This window comes from Abrus precatorius, unplaced genomic scaffold, assembly GCF_003935025.1.
Source record: "Abrus precatorius isolate BTA unplaced genomic scaffold, Abrus_2018 Scaffold6, whole genome shotgun sequence".
In the NCBI taxonomy this organism is placed as follows: Eukaryota; Viridiplantae; Streptophyta; class Magnoliopsida; order Fabales; family Fabaceae; genus Abrus; species Abrus precatorius.
The window spans coordinates 9,936,159-9,964,130 of NW_020874406.1; the positions used below are offsets into that span (position 1 = coordinate 9,936,159).

The window sequence follows — 27,972 nt, forward strand, 5'->3', positions numbered from 1 at the left end:
ACATAACAACTATAAAATATTATTCTTTCTAGTCTTGTTTACATTTCCATTAGTCCTACGACATGTTATATTTCTATAAATTATGGATAAAATAAGTTATTAATTTTATAAATACAGCATTGTATAATTACGTTTTATGAATAAATTTGTTAATTTTTATCTTGTAATTATTATTATTATTATTATTATTATTTTTAAATAACTAGTATAGTTGTCAAATAGTGCCTTAATATGAAAATAGTCAATTTAGGTCAGCTTATTAATAATATATTTATAAATATTTAAATTATATTAAATTTCATAAAATAATAAATATAAGTTTTTTTAACTTGTAAAAAGTTTTATTTATTTTTTATATTATATTTTTTATAAATTTATCTAAGTTAGACTAAAAACAAAATTCATAAATACTTCATCTTGTTATTCTATTTTAATGTGCAACATTTTTTAAAATATAAATAAATATTATATTTTTTTATAACAACCTTACAAATGTCTAAATTATATTAAATTTAATATATATAATCATAAAAATAATATAAAATAATTTAATGATTAAATTATTCAATCTTATATTTTATGAAAAATTATTAAATAAGCAAAGTATCCAAGTTTAACACTTAGTGTCAAGTATGTTAACTCTGAAAATATTATTTTATTCTATTTATTTTTTTAATTCTCAACCGCACTTACATGTGTAGTCAAAGATGTCTTGATAGGATTAATAAGTACAAAATGCAAAACAATACACGATCTTAATCTGTTCTATAATTTACCAAACAAAACGGGCAATTGATCAGTGTCCTGTTACATTCTTTTTTATACTTCATTTTACTGTGTCAAAATCTTATCTATGGATCATACTCGATTAAGAAAGGTCATACACAATAAAAATATGACTCTACTTAATTTTCCTAAAACACTTGATTTGCAAGAATGTACTCAATGGTGCTTTTTACTGGCACCCTTTTTACCATATTTCTTCTTGCCTCCTTTCCTTTTCCCTGCATTGGACATATTCGTTCCATTATCATGATCTCTTGATGGTGCTGAATTTAATAAATGCTTCACATCAAGTATGCCATTCCTAAAGCGACCTTCACTTGACTTAAGACCCCTGTTCTGAGGTTTGTATTTCCCAACTGATCTTTTACTGCTACCACCAGTCTTTCCCCCGAATTGTCCTAGAATCAAACGCTAAATGCCACACGGAGTACAGAAATGAATAATAAGGCCAGTAACAGTCAAACAAACAAATTAAAAAAAAAAAAAAACAGATTAAAGAAATTAATTGCCTCTTGGAGCATTTTTTGCTCCCTCTCCTTTTGTTTCTTCAGCATTGGTCGTGCCACACTTAAATAATCTTTGATTCTTGGGGGGCTACATATGGAGAAATAATAAACACTAAGAAATTTGTTTCATCAGCATCCATGTAATAGTATTTGCATTCGTACATGATGTAGAAATTAGAACATTAACAATAGCCCTCACCTTCCCACCACGAGAAATGACCTTCCTATTTTCAATCTGTTTGCGTTCTTTCCATGTCATGTGCGAGTAGCCTGGAAAATATGATAATTAGCAGCCATTACAAGTAACAACTACACTTCAATATATGAAATAAATAGTGGAAAGGTAAACAAGACCAGAAAAACTGGATAGGGTCATAAATTCTTCAGCTCCATTAAAATAAAGGAACAAATATTTTCTCATCATTTTAACATCCAATATGCAAAATTTCCAATTTTAGCCCATGGGTTATTCCAAAATTTCTATGTAGTGATCTTAAATTTTCAACAACTAATCAAATCCTCAAGATCATCACTGATATTACAGACAATCAACTAAGTAATTCAGTCTTCTACATCATCCTAGTCAAGCTATAGTCATAGATTAGTGTTGTGACCCAAAATATTACTCAAGAACATGAAAGGGAAGTGGTAAATTGCAGCCATTGCCACTTATCCTAATCTAGAAGTTTAGGTTGGGACAGTTTCAAGTAAGAATAAGTTGTTTTTCGCACATAAAAGAAGAGACTTTATAAGGAAAAGAGGCCAACAATGAAGAGGATAATAGACCCATGAAAACGTTTTTCCTTTGACATACACAATTACGAATTTTAACAGTTACTAATTCCCTCCACAAACAAAAATTAACTGAAACATACAATCATAATTCATAACTTCATCTGCTCACATGACACTACGCTTTTAAACTATGAAATCGATATTAGCATTGCTGTCACATCTATCAGGCCATATAAATCAACACAGTCCATAAAACATCATCATCCACTTTTCAGAATGCAATCTCCCAGAGAATGTATATTCAAAGCACACTAACAATAAAAAGCTGATTAAACAAGAAGATGACAACAGTCAAGAAAAGGAAAAAGAAAGTCAAAGTGAGAAAAGGAAAACGAAAATTACTAAAATTCTCAACATCTTTCATAATCTCCCTTATGTCCATTTCTTGTTCCTGTATATCAGTATGTTCTCTCTGTTTTTTCGTTTTTAATCTGAACCGATAGATGCTTTGTGAATTGGACTGTAATATAGTTTCAGTTTTTTTATTTAGGTTTTGTTTGTTTTTTTATTTTATTTTTTGTAATTGTGGAAGATTCGCATTTCGTAGTTGTCGAATTTGCGGTTTTGGAATCGGGACTTCGGGGGCGTGTTTGGATTTGGTTTGGGATTTGGTTTGTTCATGGATCCTTGAGAGGGATTCGCGGTGGTTCTTTTTCTGGTGCGGATTTTGTTGATTGGTTTGTATTGGGTGCACATTGACAATCTGTGGTTTTGTTTGGGGAGGAAGTGGGAATTTTTTCATGGGCTTGAATGTGTGTGTTGCAGTGTTTTGGGGGAATTTCGGTGTTATGGGTTGGTTGTTTAGTCAGAGTTTTAATTTTATTTGATAAGAGTGGTTGGCAGTTGTGAAAATTTGGGCGAGAGTGTTGAGCTTTGGGGAAGAACTTTTAACTTTTTGTTTGAGATGAGCTACTAGCTGTGGCGTGGCATCAATGTCCACCTTCTGTTTCGTATTCAGAGGATCATTTTTGTACAATTCCTTTTTGTTACTAATTGAAATGTTAAAAATTGCTGAAATGAAGGGCAATGGTGCCTTGGGTAATAATAACTGCTGATGATTGTATTTTGTGGGGGAGCCTAAATCTTTGTGTTGTAATTGCTGATTTAGTGTGGGAAAACTGTTTTGGAAAGTGATTGGTTGTTTTTAAAGGTATAATAGTCTATAGCAAATTATGCGAGTCATCTTAGAGTGTTTGGATGAATACATAAATAATTCTGTTATTTTTTAAAGTTTATGATGATAATACTGTATTTGTTTTAACCATCTTTGGTGAACATTCAGTTCTATCTGCCACTTTAATGACTATATTGATTATTTAGAAGTGGGATGATGTGGCAATAATTAGTAGCAATGTAGCATTGAATATTTTGTAGTTTGTTATCTGAAAATGTGAGGTTCTTTTTTTGTATGACTATTACTATATGGTTGTGCTTGTTCTAAGATGAATATGGTGGCAGTTGAATTTTGATGTAGCTGATTGTGCACATATTGCTATATCAGAAGATGTGGTCTTTATGATACTATCATTAGGCTTGTTGCTTTTCTAGGTGTCTGTCCTGTCATTAGTATAATACTGTCACTACTGTATTAGTGTTATTAGTTGCATATCATTCAAATCCAAAGCTAGTTGAGTGGTTGCATATGACGTTTATGAACTTTTGATCTACCCTTAAGTTGGAGTTTGGTTCTCTTCTGGATGTGCTTCACTGCATTAGGGGTGTGTAATGCTTTTTTTGCATGTAATGCTGTTTCCTGTCCTCTCGATGAAAGGATTGGAAGGTAAATAATATTAATTAATAACGTGAAAGGTGACTATGTATATGATTTTTAACTTCAGTCCATCCTCATTTGCATGGGGATATGCATGAAAAGAATATTAATCAAATAATGATAATTCTGATTGTTGTTTCTGTTTAAGTGTTCCTTCAACTGATAAATATGCTGTGAGATCCCTTACAGACATATAGTCCTATTATGATTGTTTGCTTCCATGTTTCTATCAAAAGCTTCTATACGGATCAGGGTGGAAAGATTAGATAACAGATTAATGTTGGAGAACTTGGAGTAACAGTAGGGACTCAAACTTATCTGGTTTTTCTGCACATGCATGCATGTTAGTTAAATTGAGATTCGAATCGCGAATCGAAAAACCTATTTTTTGAATTGTAAATCGAATCGTATAGTGAATGATAAGAGTCATGATTATTGCATTATTGCTAAAATAATAATAAAAATTAAATATATCTATATATTCACATTTTATAATCATATACATTATCGTATAACTAATAAAATGAAATATAGTATAAAGATTGAAAACACATCAATGACACCAAAATAGTTATAACTACATAAATCATCCATATAAAATGAGAGAAGACAAATATAAAATAGGACCATTAGCTCTTTCTATAGCAAACAACAAAGAAAAAAATTAGGAGAAGACAAATATAAATTAATTATAAATAAAATCTTATATTTTATTTTACAATTATATAAAATATTTTTATGAAAAAATGGTGAGATAAAAAAGAAGAGACCAAAATAAAGTACTAAAATAAATGTTAATAATATATTTATTATTATTAATTAAAATTTATTAAAAATTATGTGAGTTCTATTTATACATATAACATATCTTAAATTAATAAATAAGAATATATTAAAAATAATTTTAAAATAATAAACCACTTGGGGGACTTTTTAACCAAAATAATATATAAAAAAAATAAAAATACTGAAATAGACCTGTCCCAAAAATATTTACCAAAGTAACCAATTTACTGTTTACGTACAGAATTCGTCTTTCCAAAAACCGAATTCTGGTCTTCGAATTTGTGTCCGTACAGTAGATTCCCAAATGGAATTCGGTTTTGGGGCAACTGAATTCCATACATAATTTGCATTTTTGTTTTTGTATATAATAAAAAAATATTATCTAATATTTATGTTTATATAATTATATATTGTCAAATTTAATAATAAAAATAATTTTAAATAATAAAATAAAATATATTATTTGAATTCTATTTTTATTTTTATATTATATGAAAATAAATATTTATATTATGTTAATTTGTGTGACAAATGCATCCCCTCATTTTGTAAATTACTTTTAATATGCTGCGAGTTCACTTCTGAGAGCAGTCCAATTTTGAATCGCTCTCCAAAGTCGACTTCTGAGAGCGGTTGAAAAAAAACCCGCTCTCCAAAGTCGACTTCTAAGAGCGGTTAAATACGAACCGCTCTCAGAAGTCGACTTTGGAGAGCGATTTAAAATTGAACCGCTCTCATAGAATTGTTCCATATTAAATTTAGGACCATTATCAGTTCTAATTACCTTGATTTTGGTATTAAACTGGTTTTCTACTAAAGCAAAAAAATTTTGGGTTAAACTTCTAGCTTCGTGTTTACCTTTCAACATATAAACCCATGTGTACCTTGAAAAATCATCAATAACAGTAAGAAAATAAACATGACCATGAATAGAACTAGTAGAGAGAGGCCCAAATTTTCATACCCGTATAATACTTGGTTACAGACAAATCTCCTTGTTTGAAACTATAGATTTCTTCTTGTAACTTAGAAATTCTGAAAAGATTTGCATGAGACAACCTTTCTTTGAGTTCTGCCCAAACGTCTGAAGCTTTGTTTCTCCATATAACAAATCGAGCGATCTCAGAGCTCATAGATTGAATAAGCCAACGGAGAACATAGGTATTACATCGCTCCCAAAAAGGATGAATAGGGTTAGTTGCGTCTAGTTCTGGAATTGTACCATGAACTCGCAGCATATTAAAAGTAATTTATAAAATGAGGAGATGCATTTGTCATACAAATTAACATAATATAAATATTTATTTTCACATAATATAAAAATAAAAATAGAATTCAAATAATATATTTTATTTTATTATTTAAAACTATTTTTATTATTAAATTTGACAATATATAATTATATAAACATAAATATTAGATAATATTTTTTTATTATATACAAAAACAAAAATACAAATTATGTATGAAATTCGGTTGCCCCAAAACCGAATTCCATTTGGAAATATGACACAAATCCAAAGATCAGAATTTGATTTTTGGGAAGACGAATTCTGTACATAAACAGTAAATCGGTCTACTTTGATAAATATTTTTGAGACAGGTCTATTTCAATATTTTTATATATTATTTTGGTTAAAAAGTCCCACTTGGGGCTGTAAAGCCACATGTACATGAAGCTACAAAAATAGTTTTGAGCGTCTGAATGGTACATTGATACTGTACGGGTTTCCAATAAGATGTGCCATCTACCCGACCCAGTTACAGTTTAGCAGCAAACCCACAAACGACCCAAACAACACACACAACTGGGAACCACCCACATCCAGAGAGCCGCGAACCACCCACAACCAGAGAGCCGTGAACCATCCATGCCCAGAGAGGAGAGAGAGGCCAGAACCACCCATGCAATAGAGAAGAATAACGAGGAGAAGGAGAAGAAGAACGAACCTGTGGATCGAGCTGTTGAATGGGGGAAAACCGTTGAGATGTTGGAGAGAGAGAGAGGGAGGGAGATAGTTAAAATAATTAATTAAAAAGAATAAGTATATTAAAAAACAAATAAACTGAAATGGAGCAAATTAAATTAAATATTGTGAATACCTAATTTTATCCAGGTCCCTTTTTAAAATAAATAAATAAATACGAAAATAATAAAAATAAAATAAAAATTAGATAAGATTTTAAATTTTAGGTCTATAAGAGATTAAGATTTTAAATTTTAAATTTTAAATTTTAAATATGTAGATATTTAGGTTAGTGAGTAGATTTTAAGGGAAGTGGATGAGATGGCCATCGAAAAAATAGGACGGTGAAACCTTTTTCTTAAGTAAAATAAAAATAAATAAATAAATTAAATAAAATCTAGGATTAGGAGTTGTGGCTATAAATAAGAAGCTTAGGTCTTTAGAATGAGACTTTTTACACTTCATATTTTTTATGTGACACTTTGAGAGCATAGGGAGAAAAAGAGAGAGAATTCTAGAGAGAGAGAGTTCAGGAAACGAAGAAAAAGAGAAGAGAGCTAAAAGGAAATCAACCGAGAGTATACCAAGGCACACCCGAAATCAACAAAGAGAATAAACCAAAAGAGTTGAAGGATAAAACTAACGAAATTCTTATTTTCCGAATCAAGTAAGATTTTCTTTTATTGCTTGTTCTTCATCTATTATTTGCTCTAGTTTCTACTTGTATATATCGCAACTGGGGGTACGACGGGACAACGATTACAAAGAGTCACTACTAAAGTTTTTAAAGAAAAACATTGGAAAAGTCTTTAATAAAAATAATCTTCAAAATCAGGTTTGGGCTCAGGAGTCGTTTACGTGTAGGGAAGGTATTAACATTCTGCAACGTCTGTTGATTAAAACGGTAATCGTGCAAGAATCATTTCCACTTTAAAAATTATTTATTTCATTGTTAAAGGAAATTATTGATATTTTTTTTATTTGTCATTATTTTTAATCTTATTTCTCATTCCTACAATTTTTTTTTTCAGTTTTAATTAATTATATATATATATATATATATGTTTTTTAAGAAATAAGATTAAAAATTTTGAATTAAAGAAATGACTTGCATATAAAAATACTATTTTTATTTTATTTTCATATTAAATAAATTTAAATAAAATATGACATGATTTTTTTTTAAAGTAAGAATTATTTTTTTTTGTATTTTTTATTTTTGAAGAAAGAGCTAAAAATATAATTCAAATGGAGAAAGTGAAATATTTATAAAACATTATTCTTTTTTATTATCATATTCAATAAATTGAAATAAAATTCAACTTGATTTTTTTTATTCTTAAGTAAAAATTCATTTTTTGCATATTTTTTTGTAAAGAACTAAAAATTTAGTTTTAATTGGGAAAATGGATTATTTACAAAATATTATTCTTTTTATTGGATTGAATAAATTTAAACAAAACTTAATTTAATTTTCTTTTATTTTTAAGTAAAATATTCATTTTTTATATTTTTTTAATAACGAATTAAAAAATTAATTTAAATTAGAAAAATAGATTATTTATAAAATATCATTCTTTTTTTTATTTTTCAATTAAATAAATTTAAACAAAATTTAATTTTCTATTTTTTTAGTAAAATATTCATTTTTTATTTTTTATTTTTATTTTTAAATAAATAAAAAAATTTAATTTGAATTGAGAGAAGAGATTAATCATAAGATATTATTGTCCTCTTTTTCTTTTCTTTTTTTTCTTTCTCCTTTTTTTTGTTTTTGGTGGTAATAAAAATAATCTTAAAACATTTTTTATTTATTTATTCTTAAAAGAAAAATAACAAGAAAATAATTATTGTTTGATTTAAGAATTAATTTTTTGAGATTTGCAAGGAGATTGAAATTTTTAAGATTTACAAAGAAAGAAAGAATTTTTAGGGTTTGAAAAATTTAGACTTTTATAATTTGTGAAATGGTTGGAGTTTAAAAAAGGTTATTTTTTAGGTTTGGTAAAAAAGGAATACTTGGGACCTTTTTTAAAATTATTTTTAGGATTTGCAAAAAAGGACAATTTTGGGTAGAAAATATTTTAGGGTTTGCAAAAGGTTAAAAAAATGTTTAGGGTTTGCAAAAGGAACATTTTTGGGTAGAAAATGTTTTAGGATTGATAAAAGGCAAAGCAAACAATGTTTTTTTTATATAGATATTTTAGGGTTTGGGAAGACTAAGGTTTGCAAAAAGAGACAATCTTTATTTAAAAAAAGGGTGATACATTCAATGTGAACTAACAAAATAAGAAAAAGATAAAAATGCAAGCAAAGTACACATAATAAAACAAAAAGATTTTTGTTTAGAAATAAAAATTTGGACTTTTAATATGAACAGAAAGAAGAAATGAGAGCAAAATAATAGATGAAGAGATATTTCATTTAGAAACAAAACTCGAGACTTTTAATATAAACAAAAATATACAAGCAGAAATGATAATGATAAATAAATAAAAATCAATAATTTCCTTTAATAATGAAATAAATAAATTTTAAAGTAGAAATGATTCTTGTATAATTAATTTGAAAGTAACTATTTTAATCAACGGACGTCGTAAGATGCTAATACCTTCCCTATGCGTAAATGACTCATGAGTCCAAACCTGGTTTCGAAGATTATTTTTATTAAAAGCTTTTCCAATGTTTTTCTTTAATAAACTTTGGTGGTGACTCCTTGTAATCGTTGTCCCGTCGTACCCCCGGTTGCGATAGATGGCGACTCCATTGGGATTTTTTTTTTTTAGAGTCAAGCTTAATCTAATTAATTGTGCAATAATTTTAACATTTTTACATATTTGTTTCACTTTTTATCTTGTTTGTATATTCCTTTTATTTCATTTATTGTCTAGTGTATTTTGTAAATATATTTCATTCTCTCGATATATTGTGAAACTTAGGATAGATGACCCTTGTACCATTTGTTATTTGTTCGTTGATGTTTGATGTTTAGTAGGGTAATGGTTTGTATGCTCCTTCCACACACATCACTAACACTTACCTCACACACATTTGAGCTCTATACCCGAGCCTGTGCGAGCCTAGGAATAGAAGATGCCTTGACTGCTGTTATTGAGGGCTTGATGCCCACTTGGCTGTCGGCTGGGTATCGCTTAGACTGTTACTAGCATCATGCTTAGTCATATTGAGAGACATGTCCCTACTTGTGGCTAGGTTAAGAGCTGGGTTCTTATAATTTAATAGGGGCAATCTGGGGGCCATAATAGACTTAAAGATTTAGATCCACCTCAAAATTATGCACTAATTAATGGCCATAGTGACCACCTCACTATACGATTTTACCCAAAATAAGGACACTTGAGGAGCTCACACTCCTTTGCTCTTCATTCATCATAGCCTTAGTAACATGACATGCATACCATGAACATACAATTTTCTTTCCTTTGCATCCAAAAATATAAAACATTGAAAAAAATATTCATTTTGTGAAAATCAAGGTCATTACGTTGAGCCTGCATCGGTAGGACATCTCCTAAGCATGATGGGTTATATTTCATCTCATTATTTGCAATCATCCAAATTATCATGCATTGATTAATTTTACATATCAAACATCAATTTTATTTTATTATGTTTTTCTTTTTTCATATGCATTTTTTTTTTGTATAATTTTTTTTACAAGATTTAATAGCATTAAAAAATGAGAGAAGTTCAATGTCACATTAGTAATGCATCAGGACCAATGAGAAGGATCAAAATCACTGTGTTGAGTAATGACCTTCAAAGAGTGAATGAGATTTGCCAACATATGCCCAAAGAAGCACACTTAAACTTTGAAAAGAAATACAATCGAATCCTCGATTTTCTTTCTATCTCAATAGAAACACTGATGTTGAGCGCTCTAGCCCAATTCTGGAATTCAAAACTCAAATGCTTGGAATTACCCAGCTTGGATCTTGTGCCTACCATAGAAGAATATGAAATGATGGTTAGACTACCCATCAAGGAAGACAACAAGGTATATCTGTATAGAGAAAATTACGTAGGATCCAAGAAAATAGCTGCTTTGATCGACCTAAGCACAGAACGAGCCGAGTTTGAGAACAGGGGATCAGTTTAGGGTTGGAAGAAGGGTTATTTAGAAGAACATCTGGAGTCTTTATACAAGCAAGGGAATTGGGACAATTTCAACAAGACTCGCATTATTAATCTATGGACTAGTTATATTCCTATTCATCTCAGGTTTTGTAGACCAAGCTGCTATGGATGTATTTCACCAATATGAAACAAACAGAGTGAATCTGGTTCCCATTATCTTAGCAGATACTTTACTTTCTATGGAAGTATGTCATCAGAGAAACAGGAGTACATTACGATATTGTTCTCATTTACTATTTATTTGGTTCACAACCCATCTCTATGCAGCGAATCATATGGGTCAAATGCCTGATCCTTTGAGGAGTTTTCATCGCATTCTAATCAAAAAACAAGATGCTCGAGTATAGAAAGAAGACTTCTTGAGATTCAATGCTGAAAATTTTCCATGGATATGTCCTTGGTACCACCCCAGAGACACCATTGTTAGTTGCGGAAAGTTTTCAAGTGTGCATTTGATGGGACCAAGAGGATGCATAGCATATACTCCAATCGTAAAAGTAATGCATTAACAATACTTAAAAAGTGTCATGTAGGTTGATTATGCCTAGGACAATGGCGTTGGTTGTGACCAGTCTGTTTACACAAACGACATCGTTGACGTGGTTGAGACTCCACCTAATCCATTTCATTCCTAATACGGGTAGATTTTGGTCGACCTCTTCCCCTTGATCTTTACTCATCTGGTACTAACTTCCATTCATTTGATGTTAAAATATTGTTGTCATTTCCAAGTGGCCATCAATCAGATGAGTATGCATTAACAATAGATTGTACATAATAAACGGGATCAACCCATTGCCAATAATCAATACTCATAGATGCACAAGCAGCTATGACATGTGAGCATGGGTAGTGATACACTTGAAACTTTCTGCATTCACAAAATCTATTGGATAAAATCATAGTCCACTTGTTACTACCACGTTGCGTGATAGGATTAAAAGCCTCTTCTACTTTAAACCTTGTTCTCAACATGTCGTATCGTCAAACTTGATGTGAAGAAGCTTCCTGCTGATTTTTCTTCATTTGATGCATTAATTTACGACAATATCTACTACCAATATTAAGCTCTATTGTTGCTTCCTCACCACTCTTCACAAAATACTCTACTAACCGTGCATATGTACATTTGACCAATGTTGTTACTGGCAAATTTTGTGCACCTTTTAAAATTTTATTCACAGCTTCAGATAAATTGGTAGTCATATGCCCATAACATCTTCCTTCCTGATCATAAGCCAAAGACCGTTTTTCTTTGGAGATGCAGTTAATCCTGCTTCTAATGTCCTGTGACTCGTTACAAAACCATTCAAGTTGTTCTTCAAATCTTTGCTTGCATGTTTCATATCCTAAAAAAAGAAATGAATAATATGACAATTAATCAATACGTGATGACTGAATAATATTTGGACTTAAATTATTCTCAATATTCGTACTTAATTTAATTAACTCTTTGTTCAAGCCTGCATTGTTGAATCGTTGATTAAAATTATTTGCTATGTGACGAATGCAATACACATTATATGCGTTCGGTGGTTGCCATCCAATATGTGGATTAAAAATGGCACTTTTAATACTTTGATGTCTATCAAAGATTAAACAAATACCTGCCCTTTCAGTGACATGAAGACGGATAAGAGCCAAAAACTATTCCTATGCTGACAAAGTTTCCCCTTCCACAATGGCAAAGGCAATTGGAAGGACACAATTATTTCCATCTTATGCGGTAGCAATCAGTAAAGTTTGACGGTATTTACCATCAAGAATGTACCATATACTTATATCAAGGGTTTGCAAAAGTTGAAAGCAGTGATGTACTGTTTGAACGACCAAAATAATCGATGAAACACTCTATATCTGTTATCCACTTGGTGACCCCTCACATAGTCATTAGTTTCAATTTTGTATGCTGACCCAGATGAATGTAATTGCATGTATTCCACCATCTTGGCAATGTGGCATATGATTCATCCTAATCACCAAAAACTTTTACTATAGCTTTTTGTTTTAGCTTCTATGCTTTTTTGTAAGAAACTTGATAGCCAAATTGACTACTAATTCTTTCTTGGATTAATGTGATTGGCACTGGTGGTTGTTCTTTTACCATATCTACAAATAGCAATATAATTATGTATAATGTTCTTCAGTAATATATAGAACCATCAAACGTATTGTAATAAAATTAGTGCAACTTACCAAGAACGCAACTGCAAATAAAGTTTGAATCCAATTTTTTGTGGTCAAGAGACATCATTGCATGAACACAAGTATGTGGTCCACCACACCTTGTGATTTTTCAATTGTTAAGATTTTTGCCCAAATTTGCTCTAACTCTCCAAAGACATCCTATACTATGATTTGGGCATTTCACATGAAATTTTGTTGGTTTTGATTCCACCACAATATAACTTTGATGTGTTTTCAATGCAAAGATTTTAATAGTCATTTTAACATCTTCTTTAGACTCAAATATTTGCCCAACAAATAATGCATCACATTCCCTCCATACTTGATCAGGATCAACATCTATATTTTTCAATTCTTCATTAGTATGTTCCCAATTAATATAGATATAATGTGGACTTGAATTCTAAAAAGAAGTTTCAACCAAGCCTGCATATTACAACACAATCGATTAATTTTACATTATTATTGAAACGTATTTTATAACAGATTAATGTACTTAATACCTTTGACTCCAGCATTATCAGTTATATTCAAGCTACTATGAATTCCACCCTCCAAATCAGATTCAGATGAAGTTTCTTTAAGATCCCCCATTCAATTTCATTGTCATCATCATCTTCATTCTCATATTCACATTATACACAACCATGACATTTATTGTTAGGTAAACATACTTACAATGAAATTAAATTGATATATTTTCATCAGAGAATATAAAATTACTACACCTGATAAAAATGGGGTTCATCTGCCTCAGACATGTTATCACGTGAACATGATAAATTTAAGTCCACACCTTGTGTCTGAATACAAGAACTCTCACCAGACGCAATATCTGCATATACTTCAATTGCACTTCGGTGATTTTGTTGAAGATAAGCACTTAACATGCAATCAATATCTTCATTATTACATATATCCATAATTGTGTATTGTCTAACAATCGGGTCTACTAAAAATCGTGAAATCAATCTAGATATAACCTGACTGGTAGACAATTTCAGTTTTGCATGAATCTTTCTTTTCAATGTCTCCAAACTTATTTCGCATTTAATCTTAATCATTTTATTATTTCCTTCAAATGTAACACCTTCATTACTTGAAAATATTCGACCGTTTCAATATACAATTATCACAAAATCAATCATCCTGCATCAACAAATTATACTACTCAATTATAACATATTTATTTATTTAATTGTTAATAACAAATTACCCCATTCATATTTCAATTATAATTACAAAATTTCACACATTTTCAATATTTTAATAAATTATTATGCTTCATTTTATTATATTAATCATATTCTCAAATTTTCAAAACATCTATATTTATTTGTTACATAATATATATATATATATATATATATATATATATATATATATATATATATAATAACTTATTACCTACTTGTGCATCCTAATATACATCATTTCAACATTTGTTTTTCTCAAATCCTATTAAATAAGAAATTAATATTTCTTTATTTAATTAACAACTACAACAATAACTACATTTACAATACAGTAGACTTCCCATTACAAAATTTACACTTTACATGTTTATCACAATTTTTTCCTAATTTTCTTCTATAAATCAATTATAATAAAATATATAAATACATACCTATCAACAAATCTACATAAATATTATATTAAATATATTTAAATCCTTCCTTTATTTTACCAATTTTCAATAATAAAAACAAATTAATTTAAATTTCATACTAAATTTTTACACTATTAATACAAAAATATAAAATTAATCACAAAATTTACTAACCTCAAATATTCTTCCGCTCCTCCAGTACAAACTGCATTTTCGGAACCTCCTCCATGTATATATAGCAAGTAAAATTGGACAATAACCGATATACAGGAAGAAACTAAGAGATAAAAAGATGCATCGTGCCACGTGTCAAGACAACACTAGTATCATCCAAGCCAAAGCGATAGAGCTTACGCATATTGACCACCGACAGCGCTATCGTCCCACAGAGTCCGATACTTCTTCCTACTCGTCACATGTCACAAGCTTGACTAGTACCGCCCAAAGGTGACCGATAGAGTGTAAGAAAAATATAAAATAATAGCTATCGTCCCTTTTTTTTTTATATTAATAAACATTTTTCTTTTTATTTTTCTGTCATTTTAAATATCCATGTGTCACATGTTGGAATAGTATCAGAAGTTTGTGGCCGATAGAGTAATAAAAATTAATAAAAAAAAAAGCTATCTTCGTTGCATGGCCGATATTACTGGTGATCTGGCAAAAAATAGCCCTAGACAAGGAATTAGTTTCAAAATAATTATATTTTGAGAATTTATTTTTAAATATATATTAATTATATTTACAAGGAAGTGTAATGACCTATTAAATGTCTCAATACGAAGTAAACAGTTAAAAAGGCTAATAGGCTAAATCAAGCTTTTAAAAAAAAGTTAGAATATGCTTAATAAAAAGCCTATAACATATAATAGGCTAGATTCAAGTTTCAAAATTATTAAATAAGTTAGACTTATTTATGCAAAATCTAACCTATTTTTATCCCTAGTTGGGAAGTTTATATCTTAACTTTTCACTGTAAGAAGCTAATAGTATTTTTTTTTAACAAATCTTAACTAAACAGATTTAACTAAAATTGGGAATTCAGTACATGATGTTGGATTAAAATAAAAATAAAAATCATGCTTTTTGAAGTTTTTATCTTTATTTTTAATCTTAAATTTTATCGATTGTAAAATATTAACCTAGTACTCATCTTTAATTTGAGAAAGTAATTAAATTAATTTTACATTCAATAATATTTAGCTTTTCTTATCAACATATTTCTGTATCACTTTTTTCTTTCTACGAAATAATTCATTCATTAAAGTTCAAAAGCATAATTTTGAAATCTTATGATTTAAAAAAAAAATTAGATTGTGAGTTTATGTGACAAGTTGAACTATGAATTCAATGAAAATGAGTTTAGATTAGATTTGGTGTAAAATAAATGAATTATCCAAATTAATTTGAAAAATTAATGGTTCAATTATCAATTTTATTTATATGACCGATTAACATTCGCTTTGAAGCACCATCAAAATAAAAGAGTGTGTGTGGGTCATTAGAAAGTATTTTAATTTAGAGTTGTTAACTTCAACATTTGAAACTGAAACTGAGTTTAAGTATTTATAAATAGAAACTTTTTATGAAAAATTTTATATAATTATTGTATTAAAGATAAAAATATAATAATTTTTTTTAATAAAATTTTACTATTATTAGTTACTTATTCTAGTCAAAGTTAACAAAACTATTTAATTTAAACTAATATTAGATATACTTCAGTTATTTTATAAGAATCAAATCTCAGTACTTGTCAAATACACCTGGGTGCTACTTTTTTTCCCCCACTTGAACTTTTTCAAAAGACATGTACCAATGAAGATTTAATTTTAAAATTGTTTGTGATAATTCAAGACTGACAACTTTATAAATTTTGGATTCTAAACTCATCCACCCTGAAAGTCCTACATGATATGAGAATGAAAAGTTTTCTTGCCATTCAAAAACGTTTACCACGATGCCTACGAACAAGCCGAAGGATCTTGACAATGAATCTCTTAAAGAAATTGCTATGACGTGTTCCACCACAAGAAAAACAAAGAACCAAATGGCCCCATAAACCAAACTCTTAACAACTAGCAAGTTGCAAATACAATTCCCTATTATGCATAGCTAGAAAGTAGAAACAGCAACTGCAAGCAGTGTCATGGCTAAACTCATCAAACAAACAGTACCCTTTACAACAATCAATGAGGCTGCATTGTTAGGAGTAGGTGCAGGTACATTGGTAGCTGGAACTGGAGTGGCCATTGCTGATGATGGTGTTGGTGCTGCAGCTGCAGATACACTCCTCAGCACGTTGATATCAACCTTCTGTCCTGCTTGGCAGTGGCCAGGGATGCCACATAAGAAGAAGTGGTGACCATAATTTGTTATCTTTATGGTGTCATTGCCAGTGGTGAAGGTGGTTATGGGGGATGATGCATTGCATGACTTGTACATGGCATGCGTCACTCGCATCACATTGTGGAACTTGGCACTGTATTCAAAAACTGGTGACAGCAATTACCAATGATCTTTTTTGTTCATTACTTCTTTCACTTTCATTAATACTGATAATAATAGAGAAAATTAAAATAAAGAGACCATGCTCCACAATTATTATGTCTTGAAGGTTTATTGAATATACTCTTTGTGAATCCTTCTTGGGACCAACCAACCAACATTCTCATTGCATGTTGTTTACTATCTTTCTATAAAAAGAAAAAAAGAAAAAGGAAAAAGCCCATTAAAAGCAAAATGTTAATGCAAATGAAAGTTGTGGGTCATGCTAGTACAAGAATAAAATACATAAGAAAACAAAAATTGGGTAGTAAAAACTAAATCCTCTTATGTAGGGGCCCTAATTACATTCTCTTAAAATTCCAATAATAAAGAGCAGCGTGATAAGAAACATGATTTTTCCCCTGGATGTGCAATGCTGGTGTCCTTGAAGCAAAACAAGGTATTACATGCAATTTTGAGTCCAAGGTTATAGAAAAAAAATTGATGTATATATATTTTTTATTCTCCAATTTTTCTACACCAAATTGTGCATGGGTAGAAAAGGATCTGACCGAACTATTAGTTTTTGTTAAGATTGTTTATTTTCTATTTACCATTGAAAGGATATTATACTTTCCAGAAAGTTTTGAACTCATGCTAACAATGAACATGAATAAACCACAAACAACTGGAGTGAGGAACTTACTAATAGTGTCACCAACTTGGAAGTTCTTAGTAGCAGCCCACTTTTTGTAATCTACATTACCAATGATGGTCCAGCCAGCAGAGTTCCCAACCTTGTGCACAGCTGCATATGACACCTGAAAAGCTGCCATCACCATCAAGAAAACCACAGCTCTCACTATCAATGCCATGGCTACAATCCCTGCACAGTAATTAGAAACTCCTTTCTCCTTTTCCTGAGGTTTGAGCAATTGAGGCTCTTCTCTTCTCTCTGGCCTCTTTATATATCCTCTTTGACTACATGGCTTAGGGAGTTTGAGATTGGAACTTGAAGAATGGAAAAGTGAGTGAGTTGGTCCCATTTTTTTTGTTATAAATTGTTTTGATAAAAACCTCCTTTTTAATATGAACAAAACGACATCAGTGGCCCCCTACTTCTCATTGCAATGATGTTTAGATGGTGGCAGTGGGTCGAAGATTGTCTTCCTAGTTTTGGCTAAATTTTATTTTATACTTTTATTGTTAGATTGGAATGCAAGACGAAGAAACTTAAATATCTTTCATGGGATATATACAAAATTTAAACTTGTCAGTAAAAGTAGAAGTGGTCCAAACTTGCATTATTGTATTAAGGGTTATAAGGTTGGATCATAGATGTTGGCTTATCTTGATCTTGACAATGCAAATGAAGAACTTTCCTGTGTAGGGAACACTAGTCTAAGCAAAAGAATTTCGTGTGAAATTGAAATAAAAATTTGATAAATATTGATAACCGGTAATATGTTAGTTGCATATATTTTCTATCCAAACAAATGGCAACATTGATGGTCTTGGTCGTGTGTGGGTATGGGTGTGAGGTTGTGAGACTTGGAAGGAAAGAATGTTGGAGAAAACGGTTTGGATCTGTGCGGGTACTGCACTTCATTGCAACCATGATGACGGTTTTTATATTTTTAAGATGTTTTTATCAAATGATTGGTGAGTGTCATCATGAAATAGCAACCACCATACATTGTTTCCATTTAGAGGTCATATTGCTTTGCACACGAGAAAAGCAATAAGCATTCGCTTTATACTACATCCAATACGTTATCATTATGTACGAGTATCAAATCTTTATACAAAGCAATTGTTGAAGATAAATACAAGTACTTTACTGGTTAAGCTTGTTTTCCATTAGGTACACTAAAAGGATTTTTCTCTCACAAAAGAAAGGGAAAAAAAAATGGAGAAACCCCGTGTACCTTTTAGGATTAGTCTGTTTACTTAAGATGGAGGCCAAAAATTGACACGACTGTGCACTGTAATTTTATTTACTCTTTTGGTAGATTTTGTTATAAGATATATTTTTTTTATCACAATCACTATTCTAATAACTTGTTTTGCAATCAGAATTGTCCCATACTTAACATAAAATGCTCTACACTGCTATTAGATTCAAACATCCTACCTTTAACTTTGATAGGCAAAGGAATTGAGAAAATAGTGCTTTTAAATAAGAAAAGTGTAGGTCATTAGGGACCTTTAATATAATTTTATGATGAATAAATGACTAAGGTTTAATAATTTTTAAATAAATTTTTTGAATAATTTTATGAATGATAAAGAATAAACTAGTAAATTGATAAAAATACTTATTCAGCTTTTATCATCGTTCCTCCTCCTTCATTTCTCTCATCCCAACCTCTTTTACATCAATTCTTTAAAGCAACTTATATAAAAAGTAATACTTTTTAAATTGGATATTTAAAATAATCAATATAGAAAGGCATAAAATTTTTTATAATTTTTCTTTTTCATAGTTGTAAACTTTAAGAAGACATAATTTTTAGCATAAAACTCTGATTTATGGCAAATTATGTCTATTTTATATAAATATTTTAGACCTAATTAATTCAAATTTAAAAGGAAATTTGAACAAAAAATATTTTTCCAAAATTTTAATATTTTCTAATTTTTTTTGTATATTATTATTATTATTATTATTAAAAAAAGATTTCACCATTGCAAACCCTTAGAATTTATAGGTACCGAATGAAATGGAAGGTGACGGTATTCGGCTGCATAGTTATCTATGCAAGATAGAGAGTGAGTAAATCTACGTTGTGTGTAAGAGAATTAAAGACTACAAAAATAAAAAGGAAATATATACATCAAATTATTACAATATCTTTTAATAAATTTAATTTGTATGACTAATTTCATATATGTTATATTCTTTACCATATCATTAAAAAACTTCTCAACGGTAGAAAATCCAGTATGCAAGTTCTTTTAGAAGTTATTTTTCTATTACTTGTCAAAGTAGACGCTAGAATTCGCCTATTATCATCACGTGTAATTATTATAATTGTTTTAAAATGCCAAAGCTTTTATAAACATATCATTACTCATACTCTTCATTCTGTTTCTTTGCTGTGTACTATCCAGCCCCTATTGCTGTTTCCATTCCTTGTCCCTTTTTAGATTCATTTTCTTCACTACCTTTTGCTCCCTTTTCTTTCGCTTCTGTCATCTGAATTTCAAAAGCTCTTGAGCTTGGCATAGCGTAATTATATTTTTTCCAATAACCAATGGCTTCATATATAAAGAACCCAATCCTCAATACGAAATTAAAGCCATGAGTACACTCTGCCTCCATCCTGCTTATTGGTCGTCTATTTATTAGTTTATTCTACAATTTTTCACTTCCAAACTGAAGCTGAAGCTATTGCACGAGATTAGTTGTTGAAGATGTGCGATTCCATGTTTGCAGGAAAAGAGAAGTAACAATTGAAAGTAAATTGACTAGCAGCATTCGGTACAGAACAAATGCAGGCATTATCATGGCCTTGTTTGTTTATTAACCACTTCATGCAATTTGGAAATCTTATCTACACTACTCTTCCAAAGACAAAACAATTTTTATGTATTATGTAACAATCTTTAAAAAAAAAAGTGGGGAGGTAAAGGGACTAAAAAAAGTGTTTATATCTCATATGGCTTGCAAAACCAGATAATTGATGTTTGATTAACTGATTACAACATTGGAGGCCCAGGCCACCAACATGGGAAGTAATAAAATAACTTCATGAACTGTAACTAACCCATTCTTAGCTGAGCATGTATTCCAGTGCCTAAAACATTGATCTGGCAAAAGCCCGCACTGCAATTTACAACCTTGAGGTTGGATCATATCCATTATTGACACTGGCTACTTTGTCATTGGCAGCGTAATCATAATCATCTTCAACAAACCTCTTCCAGAACCAATGCTGCTTCCACACTCTCTCGGTCATCTCTTCAATGGGGATATTCTTTGTCTCCGGTAACAGGAAAAGCACGAAGAAAGACATGATCAAGACCCAGCCAGAGAAGAACAAGAAGATGCCGAATTTGAAGTGGCACAACATGGAAAGGAAGGCCTGAGCAATGACGAAGGTGAAGAGCAAGTTGACACAAACGGTGACACTCTGGCCAGCTGAGCGAGTCTCCAATGGGAATGTCTCACTTGGAATCAGCCACCCAAGAGGACCCCAAGACCATGCAAAGGAAGACACGAAAGTGCACACCATAACAACCACAAGCACCGCAAAACCTTTTGAAAGGTTATCGGAATCATCCTTCACCTTTATTCCCAGTATGATTGCTATCACCACTTGAGACAAAAACATCTGCACACCAGCTTCCAGCAAGAGCATGCGACGCCCCACTTTGTCCACTGAATAGATAGACACAATAGTGGAGAGAACATTGACAGCCCCAGTGATCACAGCAGAATACAGAGAAGCATCATTCTTGAATCCTAACGTGTTGAACAGCACTGGCGCATAAAACATGATTGCATTGATGCCTGTGAATTGCTGGAAGATCTGTTTTCCAACACCCAAATAAAACCAAAGATCAGAATCAGAATAACAATTTAAATCTATGCCAAACTGTCACTGATGTAAGTGGGTAGGTCACTATTAGTATTACTATACTAACCTGAAGGGCAATGGAAATGACGAGTTGGGGTCGGTTCCTGCGCTTGAGAAGGTTTCTGAATGGATGCTTCACCTCTTTAGCCACACGACTTGCCTCAACAAGCTCCAAGAATTCTGGTTCAATGTTGTCAGTGCCTCGAATCTTTTTGAGCACTGTTTTCCCTTCTTCCAAGCGGCCACGTTCAATGAGACTGTTGGGGGTGTCTACTACTAAGAGGGCTCCTAAGGTGAGAAGAACTGCAGGGATACCAGCCAACCCCAGAGATAGCCTCCAACCCCACCCACCTTTGATTCTGTCGTTGCACGTCACAACATCAATAATGGTCAATGAACACCAGTCCAATGTAAATCAAAACATCAAATTCAGAGTTTAATTATCATGTCCAAAATATTAGCAATCGTTTTACGTGAAAACAGAATGATTCAGGAAGATTTATTTCTTCACCAAAATCTATTGATTGACCATTATGTTTTGACTTTATCTGAGTGATTTCATGAGTACTAGGTAGCTTGTATTTCCTTTTTCTTTTTTATTTGAAAAAATTTTGCATTCTACATCAAGGTGTTTTCCTTATCATTATTTAATGGTCACCTAGGAGACACGGTGCTATATCGTTCTCTATCAACTCTCATAACTTCTGGGCCTGGACCACGTTGGCCCTCACCAAGATGGGGCCACGACATGAAAATGAAAGTTGGGTGGTGTTTTATTCTCTCTCTTTTTCTTTAGAGAAATGCAAAATCTTGGAACAGGATCCTCTGCAATTCAAGAAAGATCTACAGGGGATGTAGTTCAAGATGTCACTTGTTGAAAAATTGGTGTTAATTTTTAATATTGTATCACAAAAAGGATTTCTTTCAACGGTTGAAATTTTCCGCAGTTTAAAAATTGCGTATGATCCTAATCCAAGTTTGAAGTATCCAACTTTGACCTATGATACAAAACAGAAACTTGATGATTAAACACTCAATTGACACTTGTCCCGTTAGCAGATAGCACACTACAAAGAGGCAAGCATGTGGTAGACTTTGGATTGAGGTGATATAAGTCATAGAAATGGTCATAATTTTGTTGCTTTCTATTTTCAACAGTAAGTTACGGCTACCAATTTTAACAATTTTGACCGGTACCACCCACACCATCCATTAGTTCAATTTGCTAACCATTACTTGTGATGAAAACTTGAGCATCAATGAAGTCAACACAGGGAAAAAAATTCGAGTGTTTACTACTATTTTGACTATATATAATTTGTTGTTTTCTAACGCATAAATCATCTTATTCGTTTTTATTTCCACTCAGTTAAAGAAAAATAAGCAACGGGAGAGCACATAAGATACTTACTTGTTGGTGCCATAGTTGACGAGGTTAGCGAATAGAATGCCAATGGTTACATTGAGCTGAAAGAGTATATTCAATGCTCCACGTATTCTTGAAGGTGCGATCTCCGAGAGGAACACTGGCACGGCCTGTCATGGAAACGTTGAGTGAGATTCACAAAAAAGTTAATTTGCTGTCTGATATCATTAATTATTACCCAGAGAGTTTATATATTTAATTCCATTATAGTTGATTTGGACTACAAGCTGCTTAGCTGTTTTGCTTGTATGCGTAAAGAATCTAAATTAAGGTTCAAGTAATGACTAAAGAATGATGGAGAAGTAAAATTTGTTAACTAGAAAAATATTAAACTGCAGAACACTTTTTTTCAAAGGCTAAAAAGGCTAGGACTTTTTTAATTCAAACAAGGAAACTCATTTCAAAATAGGAACTTCAAAGAATAGTAGTTTTATAGGTTGGTGCTTTCTTAGTCAAAGAGCCCTGTTAAAAATCATAAAATATAGTAGACAAAAGGTGGTCCCCATCAAGTGCCATAAACGTCCAATGGGAAGAATATTTAAAGTATAAAAGGTGGTGGAAGTGGATTGGAGAAATGGGTGATTAGGACTTTGGGAGCCCAAAATAAGAAAATCATGGACAATGTCACAAAAGTCTCGGTTCAAACAAATAGACTTGCCTCCATTGGCGCATGACAATCCACAATATTATTGTGGGAACAATCCACAATATATATTATTATTAAATTTTTCATTCATACGTCGGTCATGTTCTCTCTATAAAATATAGACACGCAAATCGCAATGCATGCTAAATAAAAACTGTGGATACTAATTTTCTTCTTTAGACGAAAGGGACTTGGGAATCTTACATCAGCCAATTAAGTTAATTTGACGCATAAAACAAGACCTACGACACTTCAAATCGTATCAATAAAGTATATTATTATTGAGACGTACTAAATTAGTAACAGTATCCCGTTTTAATTAAACTCACAGAAAACCAAAAAACTTTCTTCCTATTGAGCAAATTATCAAACTGTAAAGGTTGTTGGACAAACGTGAACAGTACTAGACCCGTTGACAACTGTGATAGTAGATACTAATACATAGCTGATGTACAAATTTCAAACCAACTAAATACTAGTATGTAGCAAACCTAGTAATCAATGAAAACAATCACTTGTACATGTGCAGGAGCTTTAATAATTAGGCTAGCAACAATAAGTCAACATTGTTATTTAAGTCCCATTAATATATAGTAATTCACTTATGTACGTACTAGTGGTATTCTTAAATAATAAGATAAAATTTAAAAAAAGGAACCTGATTAGCAAAACCAACTCCACAGCCAAGTAAGATTCTGCCAACGATGAGCATGGCAAGGTCTTGAGCAGCAGTATTGAAGACAACTCCACCGATGAAGAAGAAGCCAGCAATCAACATGGTGAGCCTTCTTCCCAACCTGCGAGTGGTGTAGGAGGCGAAGAAGGTCGATGTTAAACCAGCCAGGTACAGTGACGACGTGAACAGCTGCAGTCCTTGGTTGTCGTATTTGCAGTAATTGCTGTCTAACCCTTCCCCTTCCCCTTCCACTGTCTTTCTGTATACTGTCGGAAAAAACTTCTTCAAGAACGGTTTCATAGACGTCACTCCACCTGATTATTCAAGACCCACATCATAAAAACATTATTTTATATCAATTTTATTCTGAAGTAAGAAGATATTATAATCAAATTTCAAATACAAAAGAAAAATGGTAAAATTGAGCTGTGGATATTATGATAATTTACTTGTGTACGATTATGAAAAATTAGAAGAATAAAGTAATCAATTTTGGTATGCTAGCAAAAGTCATGGACATAAGGTGAGTTAGGTGAAAGAGGGTGGTTGTTTAAAATCTCGAAAATGCCCTTACATGTTGTTTCGTTAAGAAGGTGGTTGAGCATTTCTGGGAATTTACGCGAGATTCCCATATTAGCGGCTTATGAGTAGTCGTGATCTCCTCGTCAAGGCCAATCAGAATCAATTGAATAAAATAAATAAATAATAAAAGGTTTTATTATCCACTAATTAAAATTATCCTAGCGAGAATTGCCTTTTCACAGCTGCTAAAATCATTTTCACTTTTCTTCCTTTAAATGGATAAATAAAGAAACAAGATAAATAGATGGAAGGTATAGTTTCCCATTCTTATGTTCATAAACTATTTAGCTAGAGTATCCGTTTGTTTATTGGCAAAACCAGGGTTTCGTATATCCCAATACTGTTTCTTAAAATATCTTATATGATTCTCTACATAAATGGATATTAAACGTTATAATTTTTAATAAAAAATATTATTATTTATGTATTTTTATTAGAAATGCACCATATGTTTGAAGTGAAAAATCTCCAGTTGAATATTTTTAAATGGAAAACAATCAAGATTGAAGAAGGTGTATGTATATATGAGAGGAATGGATAAAAGAAAGAAAGAGTACCGGAAACGCCGACGTCGTAGCCGAACATAAGACCTCCGGTGGCAGCCATGATACATGAAATGATGACGATGGGAGTGATCTTTGCCTCGAAATCGCCGCCACCACCAGCGTTGGCGAAACCTCCGCCGGCCATGGTTGTTGTTGCCGAGGAGCTAGTTGAGGTGCTAAAATGCAAACGCAATGCGAGACTCAGATAAAGACCGAAGAGAGAGAGAGAGAGAGATAGGTTATAGCACAGTGGATATGGAAAGAGTGTGAAGGGGTATTTATAAGCGAGAGAGAAGATCGATATGCGATGTTGATGATGAAGCAGTTTGCGTCACCACTCTGATGGCCCCACGGTGCCTTTCAGCTTTTCTTTTTTCCTTTTTCCTATCTTCTTTCTTGACGGCTACCAAGTCAAACAAACCACCAATTTAATACAAAAATACCGATTTAGTTTATATATTTTAGAAAAAAATTATTTGTAATTATTGATAAAATTCATAATTTCAATTATGATTATATGTATAAATAAGTATAATAAATTATAAAATTACCAAATCTTAAGTGTTTAATTATAATTATAGTATTGTATTTATTTCAAATCTTAGTCTGGCTATATTATGTGTCATCCACATTTGTTTCAAACTCACCTGCATGTGTACTATAAAATTAGAAAAACATTGACTCGGATACAAAATTCCTTCAGCATGCTACTAATTTATGACAATTATTTTTATATTATAAATTATTAGCAAGAATATGTATTAGTAAATAAGACAAAAATTGACTCAAATACAAATTTCAATCAAGATACAAATACAAATAATAAATGTCATACTAGAAATAATTAATTTTATATACAGATCTTTAGCACTTTTTTTACATATTTAAAAATTTCCAGAATATTAATTATTTTCAGTTTTTATGTTAAGATTTCATTTTTTATATTACAATCTTCTTATATGGTATGATTTCAAATTTTTAAATCTCAACCTCAATTACTAGTAGATTATTTTATATTAAAAAATTATTTTTCATCTCAAAAACTCAAATACCTATATTTGAAATTCATTTTATAAAATATAATTTAAACTGTTTATATTTTAAGTCAAAAAAGTATTGACACAATATATATGATAGAGAAAAATCAAATTGAATATCTTTACAAAAAATTATTTTAAGAAGTTAGGTTCAGAAAATCAAAAGTGATAGTTATGTTTGAATAAAACTCTCAATTTAAAGATTTTTGAAAGTAAAAAAAAAAAAATAAAGTGGACGATAACAATATGATGCAGCTATTATACTAACACGTGTGTGTATGTGACGAAATAGTTTCGTGGATTGGGTTTGTAATCAATCTGTGTGAAAGGAATCGACGCTGTCTCGATTCTCATGTAGAAGTAGAACCCAATTTATACACAAGAAAGTTATATAAAAATGGATCCCTGAGAATATAGTATGCAAAATTATTTGACAATTATGAAAAATCCAAGCTAAAACTCCTTCCCATATACTTTAGAGAATATATAATGAACATTTTCAATAAAACTTCTTAACTAATACTAACAACCAACAACGTTGGTAAGATCTACAGGATATACAATAGAAATATCTAGAATTCTGCCGGAAAGGCATAATCTATATAGTTGATAGATAGCTCGAGTTTTATTTTTAAATATGTTAATTAAGATATATATGAGATAAAATCTTTTTATATTACTATAAATTTAAAATCTTTTATACTTAATTTGAGTCTTTTATTTAATTTACATTAAATAAATTATAATATATTATTTCACTAGATAAATTAAATTTAAATTTAAATTGAATATAAGAATTTTTAAATTTATATTAACGTAAGAAGATATTTCTCTAATATATATACAATTTATTATAAAAGATAAATTTTATAAAAAAAATATTAAAATATTATTTTAAATTTGACACTAAAGTTAATTTTGATTATTTTCTTTTAATCTCAATAAAGTACTGGATTATACTAGTGTTTATACGTCAAATTAAGGTTAACGTAGGTAAAGACGCTAAGTTAATTGAAAGTTCAAGCTAATTAGAGTTGAGGAAAAAAAAAGCTAAAACTTGAAATTATTTTTAAAAAATCAACGGCAAATGATAAGTTGTTTTTCTTATTAAGCAAGATTATAGAAGTAGAGATAAATGAGTATATTCTTGATATTTAGAATATTTTTTTTATTAAGAATCATAATTTTTAAATATAATTTTATGCAAATTTTAATATAATTTAAATTAATTTTACTGTAATTATTACAACTATTATTGTTATTCTTAATATTACTATTATGGTTTTAATTTTAAGATAATTAGAATTACTTTTGTAATTTTGTTCTGATTCTGAATCAATTGTGATTCTTTGTAAATGAATTGGAAGAAAATGTGGCTTTTATCGGGCTGGGCAAGGTTAACAGAAGAAGAGCATGCGATGAAAA

The 27,972-nt window shown here is 30.7% G+C and overlaps 2 protein-coding genes and 1 pseudogene across 3 annotated transcripts; all 3 read right to left on the reverse strand.

Moving 5' to 3' along the window:
• Positions 1 to 942: 942 nt before the first annotated feature.
• Positions 943 to 6,551, reverse strand: LOC113870135 (annotated as a pseudogene).
• A 10,129-nt stretch (positions 6,552 to 16,680) lies between these two features.
• On the reverse strand, positions 16,681 to 17,927 carry LOC113869895 (mavicyanin-like). The gene is made up of 2 exons (XM_027506412.1): positions 17,759 to 17,927; positions 16,681 to 17,060 (listed from the first exon to the last, which is right to left on the reverse strand). The coding sequence occupies exons 1-2, from the start codon at positions 17,925 to 17,927 to the stop codon at positions 16,681 to 16,683; spliced, it is 549 nt and encodes a 182-aa protein (XP_027362213.1).
• A 2,094-nt stretch (positions 17,928 to 20,021) lies between these two features.
• On the reverse strand, positions 20,022 to 25,761 carry LOC113868511 (sugar transport protein 13). 2 transcript variants are annotated; one of them, XM_027504158.1, is made up of 6 exons: positions 25,523 to 25,761; positions 24,958 to 25,041; positions 24,366 to 24,697; positions 23,047 to 23,171; positions 21,703 to 21,994; positions 20,022 to 21,587 (listed from the first exon to the last, which is right to left on the reverse strand). In XM_027504158.1, exons 2-6 carry the CDS (start codon positions 25,013 to 25,015, stop codon positions 20,889 to 20,891), a joined length of 1,506 nt encoding a protein of 501 aa, XP_027359959.1. In that variant the 5' UTR covers positions 25,016 to 25,041; positions 25,523 to 25,761; the 3' UTR covers positions 20,022 to 20,888. The 2 variants fall into 2 exon arrangements, with proteins under 2 accessions (XP_027359959.1, XP_027359958.1); XM_027504157.1 differs by lacking the exon at positions 24,958 to 25,041 and having other exon boundaries at positions 25,523 to 25,755.
• Between the last annotated feature and the right edge of the window lie 2,211 nt (positions 25,762 to 27,972).

What these genes read in the sequence shown, in the direction of transcription:
- LOC113868511 (XM_027504157.1), bottom strand. Translation starts at nt 25,655, where the DNA reads ATGGCCGGCGGAGGTTTCGCCAACGCTGGTGGTGGCGGCGATTTCGAG. An exon ending in GAGTTGGTTTTGCTAATCAG is followed by an intron (nt 23,172 to 24,365) that starts GTTCCTTTTTTT and finishes TTTCCATGACAG; the next exon opens with GCCGTGCCAGTGTTCCTCTC. An exon ending in GTCAACTATGGCACCAACAA is followed by an intron (nt 21,995 to 23,046) that starts GTAAGTATCTTA and finishes GTGCAACGACAG; the next exon opens with AATCAAAGGTGGGTGGGGTT.
- LOC113869895 (XM_027506412.1), bottom strand. Translation starts at nt 17,927, where the DNA reads ATGGCATTGATAGTGAGAGCTGTGGTTTTCTTGATGGTGATGGCAGCT. An exon ending in CCAAGTTGGTGACACTATTA is followed by an intron (nt 17,061 to 17,758) that starts GTAAGTTCCTCA and finishes TGCTGTCACCAG; the next exon opens with TTTTTGAATACAGTGCCAAG.